The sequence below is a fragment of the Coffea eugenioides genome, chromosome 2 (assembly GCF_003713205.1).
Source record: "Coffea eugenioides isolate CCC68of chromosome 2, Ceug_1.0, whole genome shotgun sequence".
Classification (NCBI taxonomy): domain Eukaryota; kingdom Viridiplantae; phylum Streptophyta; class Magnoliopsida; order Gentianales; family Rubiaceae; genus Coffea; species Coffea eugenioides.
In genome coordinates, this window is record NC_040036.1 from 6,255,167 (window position 1) to 6,274,332 (window position 19,166).

Sequence of the window (19,166 nt, forward strand, 5' to 3'; positions counted from 1 at the left end):
TGTAAAAGGTTTGATGGTAGGAGTGGAAATGACGTAATTGAAGAATTTAACAAACTGCAACAGACAGGGAAACTGGAAGAATATCAGGAAAAATTTGAAGAGCTTAAAACTCTCATGATAATTAAGAATCCATACTTGGATGAGGAGTACTTTGTGTCTAATTTCATCAGTGGACTTAAGGATGAAATCAAAACCATGATAAGGATGTTGAAGCCTGCAACATTGTCAGAAACCTTTGAAATGGCCATATTACAGGAGAATGCCTTAAGAATCCACACCAGATCTCCCAAGGAAACTTGGAAAATTGCTCCTGAGAGCATATTTGAAATTTCCAGAAATTCCCCACAGCTTCAAGGCCTCAATGCACACTATAGAGTGCCTTCTCGCAACACTTTCAGGAGTACCCCATTCAAAGGAAAGCCAGTTGCTAACACAGAATCCGAGCCTAGAAGGATCTCAGCTCAGGAGCTACTGTACAGAAGCGCCAATTGCCTTTGCTTCAAGTGTGGAGAAAAGTTTGGACAGGGACATCAATACAAAACTGGCCGCCTGAATCTGCTAGTTACTGAGGAGGAGAAAGACTCTGAGTTTGAAGATGCTTTAGGAGAGCAAGATGAGTCCACTGGAAATCCAGGACAGGTCATGAAAATGTTTTTACATGTTCTGTCAGAGGCACTTCAGAGGAAAACCATAACATTAATAGGATGGCTAGATGGGGAGGAGATGTTGATATTGGTGGATACTGGAAATTCAGATAGTTATATCAGCAGTGAGAAGGTGATTACCTTTGATATCCCCTACAAATTAGTTGATCCATTTTCTGTAATTGTGGGGAATGGAGCTTGTGTGACCAGCAAGGCTATCTGCCCCAAAGTGGCCTGGGAAGTGAACCATCATAAGTTTTGTTATGATCTTAAGGTGATGGATTTGAGTGGATGGGATATAATATTGGGGATGGATTGGATGACTCATTTCAGCCCCATTATGTTTGAATTCCACCAACTGACTATTTTCCTGCACAATCAAGGAGAGATGGTACAGTTGAGAGACCAAGCAGAGAATTGTGATTTGGATCTTATCAGGGGTAGTGACTTGAGGAACTTTATTGAGTATAAAAAGCAGATGTGCCTAGCCATGAGGATGGGGCAAGAAACCTCATCAGGAGGAAATGTTGTGCCTATGAAAGTACAAGAACTGATTGAGAAGTTTACTGATGTATTTGTAACTCCCACTGAGTTACCCCCTGCTAGGGAAGTGGATCATGAGATTCCCCTGAAACCTGGATCACAAGCTTTTAAGTTGAAACCGTATAGGTACCCTCACTCCCAAAAGAATGAGATGGAAAAACAAGTGGCAGATATGTTACAACATGGAATTATAATTCATAGCAATAGTCCTTTTGCTTCACCAGTGCTGTTAGTAAAAAAAAAAAAAGAGAACTTGGAGATTCTGCGTGGACAACAGAAAGTTGAATGAAATGACTATCAAGAACAGGTATCCTATTCCCAATGTGGATGAATTGATTAATGAACTGACAGGATCAAAGTATAAAACCAAGTTGGATCTCACTTCAGGCTACCATCAAATCAGAGTCAAACCAAAAGACACTCACAAAACTGATTTTCATACCCATTGTGGCCATTATGAATTCCTAGTTATGCCTTTTGGCCTTACTAACGCTCTAGCAATATTTCAATCCCTTATGAACCAGATCTTTCAGCCGTACTTGAGAAAATTTGTATTGATTTTTTTTTATGATATTCTGATCTACAGCCCCACATTGGAACTGCACTTGGAACACTTGCAAATAGTGCTGACTGTCTTAAGGTAGCACCAACTGTTTGCAAAGGCATCTAAGTGTTCATTTGCTCAACAGACTGTGGATTACTTTAGTCACACCATATCTGAGAATGGAGTGTCCATGGACCAGTCCAAAGTGGAGAGCATCCTGAACTGGCCTACTCCCAGATCTGTGAAAGAGCTAAGGGGCTTTCTGGGATTAACTGGTTATTACAGAAGGTTTATTAAGCACTATGGGATCATTTGTAAGTCACTCACTGAGTTACTTAGAAAGGACAACTTCTCCTGGAATCTGGAAGCTCAGAAGGCTTTCACTTCATTAAAGCATATTATGTGCAAGGCTCCTGTCCTCAAGTTGCCTGATTTTCAGAAGACTTTTACCATAGAAACTGATGCGAGTGGGGGCGGAATTGGTGCAGTATTAATGCAAGAGGGTCACCCCAGAGCTTTCTTGAGTAAGGCATTATCTACAAGAAATTTGGGTTTATCAGCCTATGAGAATGAATTGTTAGCTTTGGTAAAGGCAGTAACCAAGTGGAAACACTATCTGGTAGGTTATCACTTTATTATCAAAACTGATCACCAGTCCTTGAAATACTTGCTTGACCAGAAACTTACTACTGCTTTACAGCATAAATGGCTAGCCAAGTTGCTAGGACTGGATTATGAGATCCAATACAAAAAAGGGACAGATAACAAGGTGGCTGATGCATTGTCCAGGTTACATGGTAGTAGTCTGAGCCCAACAAATGCACAGGGATCATGCTTAGCTCTCTCAACTTTCAAACCATTATGGACCCAAGAGCTTCAAGGGAGTTATGATTCTGATCTTCAGTGCCAGAGCATCAAATCACAGTTAATATTGGACTCTGCTGCTCACCCACAGTATGAATGGGACAGTGGACTGCTCAAGTATAATGGCAAATTTTATGTGGGGTCATCTAAGGGATTGAGGGAGAAAATCATACAAGCCCTTCATGCATCTGCAATTGGAGGTCATTCTGGACAAAGAGCATACTGGCAAAGGATAAAAACTCTTTTCTATTAGCCCTCTATGAGGCAAGATGTCATACGAGCTATCCAAGCTTGTGACATTTGTCAAATATTCAAGTCTGAGAATGTTCAATGTCCTAGTTTACTGCAACCACTACCTATCCCTTGCATGGCATGGACTCACATAACCATGGATTTTATAGAACATCTGCCTAAATCTCAGGGTTATGATACAGTGTTGGTAGTAATTGACAGGATGACCAAGGTAGGACATTTCATTGCATTAACTCACCCCTTCACTACCAAGGGAGTGGCTCAACTTTTCCTGGATCAGATCTTTCGACTGCATGGACTCCCAGAATCCATAGTGACAGATAGGGACAATATATTCACTAGTCTCTTTTGGCAGGAGCTCTTCAAACTAGCAGGGACAACCTTAAACTACAGCTCTGCTTATCATTCGCAGATAGATGGGCAGAGTGAAAGGCTTAACCAGTGTGTTGAATCATACCTCAGGTGTATGACTGAAGAATTTCCCCACAACTGGAGCAGATGGTTAGCCTTAGCTGAGTGGTGGTATAACTCCTCTTACCACTCTAGCCTACGAATGACACCCTTTGAGGCATTATATGGATATCAACCCACTCCTTTACCTCTTGGTCCTCACTTTGACTCTATCATACCAGCTACAACACAGTTACTCCAGGAAAAGCTGAGAATCTCTAGCAGTATCAGGGAACATTTACTCAAAGCTCAACAACGAATGAAGTTTTTTGCAGATCAAAGCCGTACAGAGAGAACATTTGCAGTGGGAGATTGGGTTTTTCTGAAATTACAACCTTACAGGAAACAATCAGTTGCTATCAGGAAATGCTTGAAACTTTCTGCAAAATTTTATGGTCCCTTTCAAGTGGAAGCAAAGGTGGGGTCAGTGGCATATCGACTCAAACTGCCCCCAGGAGCGCGAATCCATCCTATTTTTCATGTTTCTTTACTCAAGAAAAAGATAGGGCCATTGCAACCAATCTCAGCCACACTACCTGATTTTAACACTGACGACCAGTGTCCTTTACAACCAGAGGTCATCTTAAATCGAAGAGTTATCAAGCGTAATGGGCAGACCGTGATCCAGTATCTGATTAAGTGGAGGCAGCTGAGTGAAGAAGAGACGTCTTGAGAGGACAAGGACTTCATCCATGCTCAATTCCCTCAGTTTCAGTCTTGAGGACAAGACTCTCAAAATGGGGAAGGCAATGTGAGGAATTGTTATTGCTGCGTAGTCGTTTTAGGCGAAATTGGGTAAATAGAAGGAAGGGAGCCAACGTTTAAGTAGGACGGCGTCGTAATAGCTAGAAATCAGACGAATTAGGGCATAAGTGGGACGGCGTCGTTTAGCTAGCAGAATAGGAAATTAGTTAGTCGGTTAGCTTGCCTATTTGTACCCATGTGATTAGTGGAGGTGGTTAGGAAAGATAATAACAAAATTTTGTTTCCTTCTCTCTCTTCTCAGATTTCCCTCCCATTTTCTCTTCCCTCTCTCTCGTCTGAACTCTTCCCTAATTCTTCCCCAATCTCTGATTCTCCCAATTCTCTCTCATTTTCTCCAAGATTCGGGTCAGGTGCCTGACATAGTAACGAGCTGAATTGCAACCTTTTCTTCGCAACCTGTTGTAGATTACGTTTTTGATTAATTATCCCCATTCTTACGGAAAGTGGATAATTAATTTGCAAGTTATGGTATTTATTTGCAAGTTATGGGCCTTATTTTGCAGATAAGTTTTTTGCCAAATTTGTCTAGTACAAATTTTTTAAAAACTTTAGTTACAGTAACCTCAAAAAAAATTTAAAATTTTTTAAACTATACACTTCAAAATATTCAAAAAAAAATACACTTCAAAAAATATTTTAAAAACTTCTACAATAAGTTACAGTAAAGTTTTAAACAAACACCCAAAAAACTCACTTACCAAACAGGGCCATGATTTCGGAGCATCTTTCGTGCCCAAAACCGGTTGACATAAGTCATATTACGAATCATCCCACCATGTAAAAATTACTGTAAACAACCAAATGCCTATCAGTCATCTACTTGAAAACACATCTCAGTGCTCCAAAAAAGAAAAAAATTACCGCGTTCTTTTGAGTTACGTTATCAAAGTTTTTGTGATGTTTGTGGCATGAAATGATAATTTAAAATATATTTGAAAATTAGTTTTTTAAAAAATGAAATATATGCTTTCGCAAATGGGCAAGCATCATTTTATCAGACTCATGTTGAAATGGTAGAGACAAGTCATTTTAGCTAAGTTTAACCGGGTTGGGTTTTCCTTTATTTATGAGGGGATGGGTGTTAAGACAGTTTTTGCCGCTCATCATTCATGAAAATTGATATAGTCAATAGTAATGAACTTGGGGCCGAAAAGAACAATAACATGAGATTTCTCTCTATGTAGTAGTGGTCCCAATTTGAATGACCTACCACTATTCCAAACAAGAGATATCTTTACTCCACATAAATAGCTAGTGTAGTGTTGTATTCTCGTAAACTAGAATTTGTCTAATCTAACATTCCCTTGATTAGCGGCAAGCATTAAGATGCATAAAATTGCAATTTCTAATTAATACTATGGCAAGTCCTCTAAATATAAATAAGCACAAGCGAAAGTCGTTCAAAACATCTCTCACATGAAGAGGGGTTAATTTCATTGATAAGGTAAGAGAGATTCTATATAAGAGATTTTAGATTCAAAACTTTTTACTTATCAATATACATACACACACTCATCTCTCGCATTTTTTTAAATGAATTTTTCATTTCTTACTTTTTAAATATTAAGGCTCATTTAGCATTTAAAGTTAATGAATTTAAATTTTAACATATTCAAATGCATTTGATAACAAAAAATTGAACATCTGAACTAATTAAGTGGCACTGAATTTCCTAAATAAAATTTGTTCTCAAAATTAAGTGATAAACTATTCACTTATCACTAAATGTGATATACACTCAAATGTATTAAATTTAATAATTAACAATTCAATAACTTAATGATTTCAAATTTCAAATTTCAGTTTTCAAACTTTAATTTTATCAAATGCACCCTAACTTTAAAGGGCAAAAAGTTCATGTGTCACATTTTAAAATAATAAATAAATATGGATCGAGTCATTTGTTCAATTATGCATGTAAAATGAAATGTGGATCTAGTCATTCCTTTTTTGCCACTAAAAAAGAAAGATAGAGAGATCTGATTCTTTTGCCACTAAAAAAATTAGATTTGATCATTTTGTACTTAAAAAAATGAATACATGTGAATTACGTGATAGATTCAGGCTAAAAAATAATTAGAAGTCTAGGTTGAAACTAGATTTAGTCAACTTAATTTTGTTAGGAACATGAAGTCAATATTTTAAAAGTGAGGCAACATGAGCATGTTTCAATAGTAGATTATTTGAAATAATCTTTTGAAAAAAGGAAAACGCATTGATAATGTTTTAAAGTTGATGGATGAAAAATTCTTTTTACGAAATATGAGAAACATTTTGAACAATTTTCTCAAACTAAATACAAACACCACTTGTTTATTTGCTTTTTGAATATGTCATTGGTTATTGAAGCACGTTTGAATAAAAAACATCATTTAAAAATTGCAAGCAAATTTTGAAGCATGAATACCAGGCAAACTCGATGCTTTTATTCCTGTTGTTTAGAATTTTTGGATGCTTGTATGTTGTATTGTTGTATGCCGCTTCATCTAAAAAAGAAATTTGTGCTTGTGCTCGCTTTGTTTGGTAGTGATATAATTGAAGCCGCCATTGCATCGAACCCATTAGACGCTTGTAATAGGGCTAATTTTTATAATATACTTTAAACTTTAATTTTAAACACTTTATACTTTAAATTCTTAACTTTAAATATTTTATACCATAAATTTTTAATTTATTTCATTTAAATCCAATCAATGATAATATTACCAAAATTAACGAGATAAATGGCGTTCAAATTAATGATAATATATTGCATTGTTCTAGTTGCGATCCCTTTGCTATCTTTGACCACTTTCAACATGTTATCATTATTTTTTGTGGTTCGAATCATTGATAAAAGACAATATAAATTAATACTCTTTCTGTCTCATTTTGATAGTTTTTTTTTGACACAGTTTAAGAAAAATTAGTTAATTTTGTTGAAAGAATAAATCTAACTTACTATATTCCTAAAATACCTTACATTGAATGGAGTATGACCAATTAGCTTTATATTAAATAAGTTAAGTTATACTCAATAACAACCTACATTAAATAAGGGCATTCTAGAGGAATCACACGCTAATAAAATTCTTCAATTGAAAGGTGAGCTATAATTTGTGATGGATGAAAAAGGAAAAACCTATAAAAGTGGACTGGAGGGAGTAATAACATATAATTTTATTGTAATTGTGATATTTTGATTCCCTTCAATCACTTTCAGCAAACTATCATCAATTTATAAGGCCTTTTTATGCCTTTGATTTTGTTAATTTTGTCATTGACTAGAATTAAATGTTACAAACTTGAGAGTTTATGGTATATAATGTCCAAAATTGAGAGTTAAGAGTGAGAGACATTTAAAATTAAAGTTTAAGGTGTAAAGTGAAGCTAGTCCTTTGTATTGAGTATAGTATTAGCATCAAGCTCACATGCCACAGCGTACATAGTACTTGATTGTACTTCTTTCGTTCACTTACACGAGAAACCAATCGATGAACTTGCAATAATGCTCGTGGAGGTTAGCAACATAGCACAATAATGTAGTTCATTTAAGCATCAGAACAATTTTTCGAGTCACAACCTTTTTGAATATACAACATCAATCTTCAGCTTTCAATAGACATGTTTTCTCTTTTTGGCAAATAATTGCACTCATATTGCCGTGTAGCATCTTCTCTTCTTCTATTTTTTACTTGCGTTAAAAGGAGAGCACCCAAGTATTCGATAGTCTCTCATTTGCAAGGGAAATTTTTTTTTTCCCATACACGTAATAGTCTCTCTTTTGCTAGACTTTTAGTTACCAATTGTAACTACTCTTGAAAATTGAAAAAGAAAAATTCTATAAACACTGATATATTTTACGGATTAATCTTCTATACACTGACAGTGTATATACTTTCACTATTGAATGCATGATACATAATTCGAATTTGAATTTGAATCTCAAATTTTGCATAGATATTGTGTATCCAACCATAATAGTGTATACACTGTCAGTGTATATAAGATTTACTCATATTTTGTAGCAAAACAAATGAATGAAAAAAACCATAGTTTTTTTTACGTAAATTCTCCACAAAAAGGCATCATAATATTAAATTAACTATGTAATAATCAATATCCAAAGTGCACACATGTCAAGCATGCCTACATTACTATTCTAAGAGTTTTCACCTGACTGTAATGACTACTGGGCTCTGACTCTTCCAATGAAATAAGTGTTTCTAAGAAATTAATTTCATATTTTTATCTTTGAAAGTTTTGGTTTGGTTTCTAAAATTGGATTTCTCTTCTTCTTAATTTTGGACTTTAAAGATTTGACTCAATGTTGTTGTATGAGAACTTATGGACTTTAAAGTTTCGATGCAATTTGGTCTCGCACGAAAACTAAGGAGTTAACTGCATCCCTGAATTGGGCCGAATTAGAATCAGCGGTTCTATTGTGCGCCAAATTCTTAGGGATGGCGAAGTGATAAACTACATCCTACATTCCCAGCACATTTATTTGGCAAGTTAAAGCGAACTCCACCATAGCAGTTGGTTGTTTAAAAGGAATTTTGACGGGAAAAAAAAGTGCGTGCAAATTTTAAAAAATGATAAAAAAAAAAGAGCGGTAGTTATTACAGGCTAACATTAATTAATAATTATCTATATAAAAAGTTAATAATTATCTATGTCAAATCTTCCTTTTTTTTTCGGTGATAAGCTAACATTTATTTTGGCCAATAACGGAAATGAAATCTAAAAAGTGACACAAAAAACTAATGCCAAACTCTCTTATCTTTGTATGTTACATAGGAGCATTGATGATAATATAACACAAATTAATGAGATATTTAGAATTGGAAATAGAAAAGTAAAAAAAAAATCTAAAATAAAGACCTGAAACTGGATTAACTTTTTTTTTTCTTCTCTTTTGACAAGAGGTTCATAAACAACACTTAAATAGTGCTTGTGTTACTCCATAAACAAGAAGTTCATAAACTGGATTAACTTGGAGCATTTACTTTTGCATAGTGCTTATGTTACTCCACAAGAAATGATTGATGTGGTTCAGTGAAACTGATGTAAATCCTCCGTCTGGCCTTAAGACTACTGTTCATGTTTCTTCTGAGAGAACAAAAGCTATATGCAAGAAAAAGGTTGTTCTAGTGCGCATAATTTGCCTTGCTATGCTATTATAAGTATTGTGTTGTCACAACTGGCCCGTCAGTCAGGATGGCCGAGTGGTCTAAGGCGCCAGACTCAAGTTCTGGTCCTCGTGAGAGGGCGTGGGTTCAAATCCCACTTCTGACAACCAACCGATTATTAGTAGAGTGGTAGCGTAAAATTCGGGTATGGTTTTTAAGTGTTTTTTTTCCAAACATGGCTACCATGACCGCGCAAGTGAAAGGACAAAAAGTTGGATGAGGTTTTTGAGTTCGCAGGATTTTTGTGTCACAAGGACAGTGGTGGGCGGACATGCAGTATCGAATTATTTGGAAAAAATTATCTGCATCAGCAGAACAAAATTTGATTTTTTTGTTTTGTTTTGCAAATTTTGGTAACCAAACAGCTGCGATTCTAGGCTAAAATGTGCTCAGGAGATGAGTAATGAAGTTAAAATTTTACAATTAATTAACCTTTTCCTAGTGGGCTCTCACAGGAGGATGCAGTCTTTTCATCTACTGATCTACGCATTTGCCGCAAAACCTAGTGGGAATCAGTCACTAAGTGACAAACCCCAAATGTGTATTTGTGGGATTCCATCCGCTAGAAAGCAATAAGCGGATAAGATTGTCAAAATTTCTGGGATCAATTGCCTCACAGCCTACCAAAATTCCTATGTACGTTGTTAAAGTCGTCCCAAGTCCTGTTGAATAGTGAAAACATTGACTCGTCGTCCATGTGAATTACTACACTGTTGTACCCAAAGATCGGGTCCAGATCTGCAAAAGCATACTAGCATATCAGAAAGATTGCTCTGCAGAAATAACTTTTGGTATTTAAAATTTTTGGAGCAATGAAACCAAAAAAAAAAAAAAACTTTTTTTTTTGGTTTTTAAAATTTTATTTGCAGTGTTGCAGAATGATAAGCCCAAATATTGTAAATTAGTATTATTTTTTTTTTTGTCTTTAAAATTTTATTTTGCAGTGTTGCAGAATGATAAGCCCAAATATTGTAAATTAGTATTAACCACCACCACTAATTCGAGTTTTAATTTCTTCAATTTTCCCTGTTTCCTCAAATCATTCAAGTTGAAGTTTAATTCCAGTGGGTCTTCGTGCATGATTTTAGACGTGAAACGTGCGTCTGAGGTCAACAAGCTGCACATTACATCATATAAATTTTTTAGATGGAAAGAGATGAAAGGTGCGTCAAATGCATCCCTAATACACAAACTAGTTGGTCCGTTTCGCGTTTTTACTTGCTATACGTCTTCACAGGGCATCCATCAAAGCTCGTGCTTCAGACGCACGGATTCGTCCAGCCGCCAAGGCTGACCAACGCGGCCCAACCGTCCGTGGACCAATGAATCAGAACCAATTTGTACATCTAGACTTCAGAGTCAGACAAAACCAACAAGAAAACGATTTTCCCATGAGATGGAAAACGCGAAAACGTGCTTAATGGGTTGCTTAATTGCTAAGGTCAACCTGGAGACTGGAGTAAGGAATCATGATCATTTTCCTTTTTTTTTTTTCATTCTGAAACGTGAAAGTGCAACTAACGATAAGTCAACGTCATTCCCACGTACATGCATGCTAGGACCTTATCGAGCCTTCAGAAACCAAAAAATGGCATGCTGTACCAAATATTTTAATTACATAGAACAGTTAAAGGTGGCAGATGGGCAAATTTAAAATTGGATGGTGCGCATTAAATTTCGGAACACAAATTTTTACAAGTGAAATTTTTTTTTATGTTACTGTTTTAAGGTTTACTTTGGTTATATTAGCGTTTACATGCACTGTGCAATTATCACTGATAATAACTGATACATTATTGTGTCTGGAGAGAACCCCCAAACAACGACCAAAGGGGAAAAAGAATCAACTGATAGCACATTTATCTTAGCGGACAACTACAGAAACCAAAAAAGTCAAATGACCAACTGAAGAAGAGGCAAATTTCTCTTCTCCGACTGTATGTACTATAAAATTTGGAATTTGTGTACAGTTGCATAGCTTCATTTACTTGCAATGGAGTATAAAAACAATGGTGGAAATCCAAATGTGCAGTATATACACGGTATGACCATCGTTGTCAATGTACTAATTCCAGACCTCAATGGTTCCCATGGTGGCGCACCGCTTGATCTCACCCATGTGCTTAATCACCTTGCAGTTTCTATACTCAAATCACTTCGGCCCCTTGCATAACTGATGGAATAAAATGACCTAACTGAATCAACATGACACTGATGTCATCCGTAGAGCCTCTCTCCACTGACAAATCGACAAGCTTTCTGCAAGCAGCATGTCGATCTGAATTGTCAACATTCATACATAGAGGTCGAACTACATCTACAGCCTCTTGGTTGCTAACCTGAAAGTATATCCATAAAGCAGAATTAATATCCTAATTTTTTGACATCACCAGTTTACAGCTTTTAAATGTTGTACAAGAAAACATCATACGAAATCCATTTTGACAACTTACCTTGTCCCAAAGGCCATCAGAGGCCATGATTAGAAATTCGCATTCCGGTCTGATCTTTACGATCTTAGTATCTGGTTTTGGTATCACCCACGGTTTAAGATGGCGATCACCGAGTCCTCTTGATACAGCAAGAGATCCCTGTATTCTCCAAACACCATGGCAACAATCCACATAGCCACCCTACAAAGAGGACATTACAAATAAAATGAGCGAACACATGGAAGATTTTATGTTTTTCTTTATTGAAGAATTATGATTGTTTGACTTACCAGGCCCTCAATTCTCTCTCTTTCGTCCTGCCTGGAAGGCCTGTGATCAACTGTCAATGCCTCTGCAACTCCGCCCCGGCTCAAAACAGCACGACAGTCTCCAGCGTTTGATACCACAAGATTGCCTTGCTGTATCAATGCTGTCACGCAGCAAGTCCCCCCACTGATATCTTCTTTCAAACATTCTGCATCTGTAGTGAGATACCCCTCACTAATAGCCACTTCAATGCATTCTCCACTTCTCCTAGCCACTTCATTCATGATATTCTTGTTTAAATTCTTAGCTGCAAATTCTGCAGCTTTTGCTCCTCCATGCCCATCAAATACTCCAAAGATAGCCTGAAACAGCATTAAGCATCGTTCAGAATCCAGTTTGAAATGTAAAATACATCCTAGTACATAGACATCCTAAGGTGAAAGGCATAATATTCCTACCAAGACCAATTGAGTAAAACTGCATTCATTCACAACTATCCATTCCATCACATATTAGAATCCAATGCCACATTTGCAAACAACGCGTAAGACTACTATTGTAAAATTCTCCAGTTCATCTTCTGCCACTAAATTGTTCTAAGCTTCCTTTATTCAACAAGAATACTAATTCTAGAATATACAACAACCGAATTCTTCCCTCGCTATCTACCAAGTCCATCCGATGTTGGACTAATCCAATGATCTGTTCCTGAATATTGAATTCTAATTCGATATTAATCGGCTTAATATCTGGAGATTGCAAAAGACTATATTCTATACAACTAACAACAAAATTCCCCAAACAAAAACTACCCAATGCAGTAACAGAGTTTTCCGAGGCATATACAATACCTGCTTAGGGTCTCCTAGGACTCCAGAAGCGGCAGAGTGGCGATCCTCCATAGGGGCACGCCTTTTCCCTCTTTTGCAATAAACAGCGTATCCTTCTCCTTCGGCCTCCACCTCATCGATCCTCTCTCCATCCCCGGGTGTCGAATCAAACCTCAATGGTTCATTAGGAATATCAATCCTGCCAGGCCGTTTCCTCTTCAAAAAAGTCGTCGTCGACGCCGATGACGTGGAACAGACTGCCGCCTCGCTCTTACTGATATTTGTATTTCCATATCTATTAGTACTACTGTAATTAAACAGGTTGGTCGCTTGTTTCTGAAGTCGGAGGGTGAAGGGAGACAAGGGTGATGGAGACGACGGCGAGGGAGATGGTGAAGAGGAGGTGGCCTTGCAGAAGATAGGAGAGAGTCTGGGTCTGGGAGATGGCATGAAAACCGGTGAACTTGCTACCACCGCTACAGCGCCAGGCATGTTTTGTTCTCGGCTTCTTGCTCTATACTTGCTTTCTTCTTCCTCTTCTTTTGCGCAAATTCGATTTTGCCTCCAGCGGTATCGGTAATTGATTTGATGAGGGTGAGGGTGAGGGCTCTGTCTTTATATAGTGGGTACCTTGATGCCAATTGCCACTTGCCAGCTAGCTGCAATGCTGTTAATATCTGTGACTTGGTTTTTTGTAATCGAGAATTCCAAAGAGTTTTGCTATTTAAATCCTTCACGCTCTTACCCGGATCGTGCCGTTACTGCTTATAGAATATACACATGCTGATGCTTCGGCTCATCAATAATCAATGGTGAAAGGAGAACAAGTTATGACTTATGAGACAGTCCCTTGTGAGTTAGAAAACGGGGAACAGTCTCTTTGTGCTTATTTTGGGTCTAATCATTGATTACTTAACTCATGTTTTAGCAAACTTTGTTTATTGAGTTATTAAAGTGAAAATTATTTTGTTTTGAAAATAAATTAAAATTATAGAGAATAATTTAAATTATTTCACCCTTTATATATTGTTAATCTGTATCAATTCGTAGATTTTAATAGTTAACTGCTTGATGAGGTGTCCAAATTTTGTCAAAATAATGGGTTTTGTTCTAAAAGTAAATACTACTACCTAGTTTTGTAATACAAGATGACTTTTAGTTAAAATATATGTATACAACTACAGACTAGTAATTACTAGCATTATTTAATTAATATTAAGAATCAAATACTACTATGTATGATATTTTAGGATGGCGCAACGCCACGTCCCTCGCGTGGGAGTGGAGAACCTCACAACATGTTGATGGAAATCGTGGGTTGGGAGGTGTTCAATGACTGACTGAACCGTGTCAACGGTCAAACACGTTAAATTAGCTTTTTCTTCTCTCTAGTCTTTCTTTAGTAAAACCTGGGAAACTCTCTCACATAAGTCACTAGTCTTCGTCCTCCTGGCGCTTGCTTGTAGGAATGGGTCTCTTTTGATTGCCTGTCGACTATCCAGTCGTTTGCCCGCTGGCTCTCATTTTTTTTATTAGCTATATTTGTAATTGCATTTGCCCGCCGTCTCCCGCAAGATGCTGGCCCCATTGCCTTTTACTATTCTCTGGAGCCGACAACATCTCAGAGGCCCAGCAAATTTTACACAAGTCCAATTTCGCAATTCCCTGGTCACAATATCCCCCATGCATTTGCACATGTACGCTCTGTCCACTTAAACATTCCATTAAAGTTGACTGAAGCTGTCGAAATTGCGTAATTCCTGAGGCACATCCCTATTTTCTCGTAATTTTGTAGTTACGGTTAAGAATTCGGTAAACGATTTTGTTTTCAGGGTAAAATGTAAAAGAGGCAAACGGCCGAATGTGTTAACCAGCACAGAAAGCAAGTTTAATATATAGATAGATTAATCTTATATAAATTATCAGTATATATATTATTATTATAATTAAATATATGATACACGTGTAAAATTTAATTTTAAAATTTTAAAATTTGATAATGTATATACTAACAATTTATCCTAAAAAAAATTATATTATTGTTCTCTTCATTTACTTCATAGTCAAAGGTATATTCGACTGCTTTGACTCGATTTGTTTGTTGTCTTTCGCTTTTCTTTCGAATCTCTCCTGAGCAATTTTTTAAAATTGTTTATACAGCACAAACTTGCCTTTTACAAGTAAGCTTGTTTCTTTTTTCTTCTTCTTCTTTTTCTTTTTAAAGTACACTTCAAGCCACCTAATTGGAAATTCCACGAGGCATAACACGGGTCTTCCATTCCGGATTCTGGAAAATTTGCTCGATCTAGAAGGACTATATTTTAGTGCAAAGTTCAAGATTTGAAAAGAGAAAAGTAGGCGTTGTTTTTAGTCTGTTGATATGGTAAATTCAGAGTTTATATTTTGCTACAATTATTTTCAGCAGTTTGCATGCAACACCAATTTATGTTTGTGATTCAAATGTTCATATGCATTGTCACGAATAATAACCAACCATTTAACATAGTAATTTTTAAGCTCGTTGTACCAATGCGTCGTCACATCTCCAATCTCTTCTGTTGTGTTAAAGACATTTTTGGTGCGAACTTAATAATGTATTAAACTTGCAGTATATTACTTAAATCACATGTTAACATGGAATCATGTTCACTAAGTCGTTGCTATTTTAAGATTTGAAGAAAAATATGGAGATGACTTTAAAATCTCGAAGGGCATTTCTCATGCAATTCATGAAAAGCCAAAGCATCTCTACTGATGCTATGTGAGCATGTATCCTCATGGATTGGTTTGCTTGAGATTTTAGCTGATTCCCGCCTTAGCAATTTGATTTTACTATTCAAATATTTTCTTGATGAATAAATCTTAACTCGTGTATATCGGCATTTATCAAGAACCGCTAGCTTTCTAAGTCATTTCATCAAAAAAAAAAAAGAGTAAATCTTATATACACTATTTGGATTGGATATACGACACATGTGTGAAAATGTATACGTCATGCATCTAATGATTAAAATATATACACTGTCGGTCGGTGTATAAAAGATTAATAAAAAAAAATGGTAAGCTTGCAAAAAAATGTCAATTATATTAAGCGCGGGGACCATGAGGCCAGACTTTTACACCCGCATGCAGACCTCAAATGCGACCTAGAATCCTGTTTTGGAAATCGCAGGTCGATAAGAACATACTAAAATATCAGGTTCAAAACTTTTCTCTCGCCCAACCATTCAGTTAACCAGCACGATCAACCATCCTCATAACTCTTGGTGCATGAAGCCCCACCTTCTTATTCCGAATACTTCATCAGCTGCGTCATTCTATAGGGGAAAAATATTAGGTGCAAAGTTGTAGTACCGGTCTTCTTCTCAAAGGCACGCTTTTGATGACCATTTTGTTGGTTGGATGAGATCTTTGCTTATGAGTAGATCGTCAATACCAATAGAACGACGACTGCTTTTTTCGCGAAGCTTATTTAATAAAGATAAAAATGTACTGAAAATGAAAAAAGAGGAATATGGAAAAGACAAAAGACTTGGTGGTCTAATGATCATAAAAATTCAGCTACATTTATACAGCATATACAAACTACAAAGATGAGTGACAACATTATTGATATTCAACATGTTAATGTACTATTAGCGTTGAATGCAGAAAATTATTAGGCTCAATTCCATTTTGAATCCCCAAATTAGACAATTGAGTATTTTGTCAATTTAATCCTTTGGGTAGGTATCAATGGTCTCCGCCTTCCATTTTTTAAGCTCTTCAAGTATATCAAATTTGACCAAAACCACCGATTACTCTCCTACCAAAAAAGAAAATTACTGATCGCTCTCTAATCTGAAAAATAAATTTTGACCATTGAGGACGTTGATTCACCCAGGTGTTTGACAAAGTAAAGGTTGTTTGATTAGTAAACGCCATCTCGTAATGTCTGTCGAATGGGTTTGGGGGCGTTAAATTTGAACTTATGCCTCATCATTCCTGGAATTGAGGGCGGAAAAAAGGTCAGTCACTACGTGTCAGCTAGGTAGACATATCCAGCAGGCGGTAATTGCACGTGTCACCCTACGACATCATTTGTTCTGCTACATCAGCAACCACGTGGCATCTAGTCATTAATCTGGTTAAAGTTAGCTCCAAGTCCAACGTGTCGAAACCATTTGAAGCTCGATAACATTAACAGCACTCTAGCTGAAAATCGCGATCATCATTTTAGTGCTGTTGTCGTTAACAAGTAAGCTACTGTACTGACAAGCGTGAGACGCAAGGGGGACAATGCGATGTCTACTGAACAAGAAAGAGCTGAACTGGATGCCAGGGCAAGGCAAGGGGAGACGGTTGTTCCGGATGGCACGGGAGGTAAAAGCCTGAAGGCTCAAGAGCACCTTGCTAAAGGTAAGTAACTTTTTCTTTTTAATTCATTAATTATACGAAGAGAGTTAAACTCAATTCTTGACGTTTGGTGTCTAAGCCAAAAAGGGTTAATATACATGCAACAAATTTATCGTGGGAAGGGAGGAGCCGAGGGGGACAGACGAGGAGGGATTGGGAACAGCTGTGAACTGAAGAATACCAAGAGAGATGGGGCGTAAGGGTGGATTAAGCCTGGCGGAGAGCATGCTGCCGAGGAAGGAATCCCTGTCGAGGAGTCCAAGTTTACTTTACGACCAGAAGTTGAAAAAGATAACAAGTGAAGTAAATCATAAAAAAAAGAAAGAAAAAGATCAGGGGATAACAATTAGCTTTCTAGTTTCCACTTTCCGCCGCCTGTACCTGTAGAATGTGAGTTGACCAGGTTCTACTGTTACAGGCCATGATGTTTTTTATTCTCTCGTGTTTGATGGTTAGTTTTGGGTGTATTTTGGCGTGTTGGATTGTACCTCTTTGTAGTAATGTAATACTACTATCAATTTATCTCTCGTCTCTACGTCGTGCTTTTTTGTTGGGTAATACTTAGCATGATTCGTCAAATTAAGGCAAGTAAAAAGGAGTGAACGGAAGTCTACGTTAAGTTCAGAAGTTGGACAACGGTTTTCACGCCGCTTTGTGCGCGCAAATGTGTAAATGGTGTATGCCTGATCAAATGCGCAACGGATCCTCTGTACCACACCCTGTCTCACACCCTGTCCCATCCCTTCTAAACCTACCAAGTGTCCTTTTATAAACCAAATCCTGAAACAACCCAACTCAAACCATGTTTAATCAATTAACCGAGCAATCGGGCTGAAAAATCTTATTCCATTCCGGATAAACCCTAGCTATTAAGTCCTCCGACTTCTCATTTTACACAATTCGCACAACCCTGCTGCGTTGCGATGAAGCTTTTGAGAAGGAGACCAATCTGATGGGAAACCAGAATCGAGGCCTGCTGCGTTGAATTGCACTTTGTTGTCCTGCATGAATTTTGTGGTTTTTTTTTCCGGAAGTTTAATCTCTAATTTTGTTTTTCGATGAAGCTTTTGAGAAGGAGACCAATCTGGTGGGAAACCAGAATCGTGGCCTGCTGCGTTGAATTGCACTTTGTTGTCCTGCCCGAATTTTGTTTTTCCCGAATTAAGATTTTTCAGCCCGATTGCTCCGTTAATTGATTAAACATGGTTTGAGTTGGGTTGTTTCAGGATTTGGTTTATAAAAGGACACTTGGCAAGTTTAGAAGGGATGGGATAGGGTGTGAGACAGGATGTAGCACAGAGGATCCGTTGCGGATCAAATGTGTACCCTTACGTGTTATGCGCGTTAGTGGCTCTGTTTATCTATTTTCTTGTTCCTTAATGCCGCCATGTATCTCGAATTAATGGCTTCTGCAAAACATGCTTCTGCAAGAAGAATGCAGTCATGTAACTCAAATTAGTTTGCTCGGTAGGTATGGACTAATATGCCTCTAAAACAGGAGGTAGCATGTAAGGCTTTAAACAAAACGACCAATTTCACTCTCTTTGAATTTGATTTTCAACCTTTATTAAGGTTATGGTTCAAGTTTGATTGAACTCGATTTTTAACCTTTTTATCAAGATTTTGGTTCAAATTCGATTTCACACACTTTGGTGATTTTTAACTTTTATTAATATCTCTATTTAAATTTGAATTTTAATATTTAAATCAAGTTCAATTCGACTTGATTCGATTACATTCTTTTCTTCAGTAATAATTTGAAGAAATCCATACGTTGTTAGTGATCATTAGTATGTATCTCTTTAATTGGTACCCCTTGAGATTATCTTGTGTTACATTCCGTGCTTGGAAACCCTGTCAATATTACTTACAAATCGTGTGTTAGGACTTAGAAGTGCCAATGAACCTTCAATTCACACTTAGCACACTTTTTATGGATTAAGATTTTATCTTTTTAATACACATTATTTTGTTTAGACCCAGCTTTATAAGAGATTCATGGATCTCGT

At 36.9% G+C, this 19,166-nt stretch overlaps 2 protein-coding genes and 1 non-coding gene across 3 annotated transcripts; 2 read left to right on the plus strand and 1 right to left on the minus strand.

Moving 5' to 3' along the window:
- Positions 1-9,255: 9,255 nt before the first annotated feature.
- Positions 9,256-9,339, plus strand: TRNAL-CAA. The gene has a single exon. It is a non-coding gene; the product is annotated as a tRNA-Leu (tRNA).
- Positions 9,340-11,066: 1,727 nt separating this feature from the next.
- LOC113760452 (probable protein phosphatase 2C 2) lies at positions 11,067-13,333 on the minus strand. Its single transcript, XM_027303030.1, has 4 exons — positions 12,784-13,333; positions 11,956-12,294; positions 11,687-11,866; positions 11,067-11,572 (listed from the first exon to the last, which is right to left on the minus strand). Exons 1-4 carry the CDS (start codon positions 13,252-13,254, stop codon positions 11,381-11,383), a joined length of 1,182 nt encoding a protein of 393 aa, XP_027158831.1. The 5' UTR covers positions 13,255-13,333; the 3' UTR covers positions 11,067-11,380.
- A 3,712-nt stretch (positions 13,334-17,045) lies between these two features.
- Positions 17,046-17,459, plus strand: LOC113755362 (em-like protein GEA6). Its single transcript, XM_027299385.1, is given in 4 exon segments — positions 17,046-17,160; positions 17,280-17,341; positions 17,344-17,362; positions 17,365-17,459. Coding segments are annotated over 4 exon segments (291 nt in total).
- Positions 17,460-19,166: the final 1,707 nt, after the last annotated feature.

Bases quoted from the DNA above. Each gene is read 5' to 3' on its own strand.
- LOC113760452 (XM_027303030.1), bottom strand. From the start codon at position 13,254: ATGCCTGGCGCTGTAGCGGTGGTAGCAAGTTCACCGGTTTTCATGCCA. The intron at 11,867-11,955 runs GTAAGTCAAACA...TCCTCTTTGTAG, and splicing joins GAGAGAGAATTGAGGGCCTG to GGTGGCTATGTGGATTGTTG. The intron at 11,573-11,686 runs GTAAGTTGTCAA...ATATACTTTCAG, and splicing joins CTGATGGCCTTTGGGACAAG to GTTAGCAACCAAGAGGCTGT.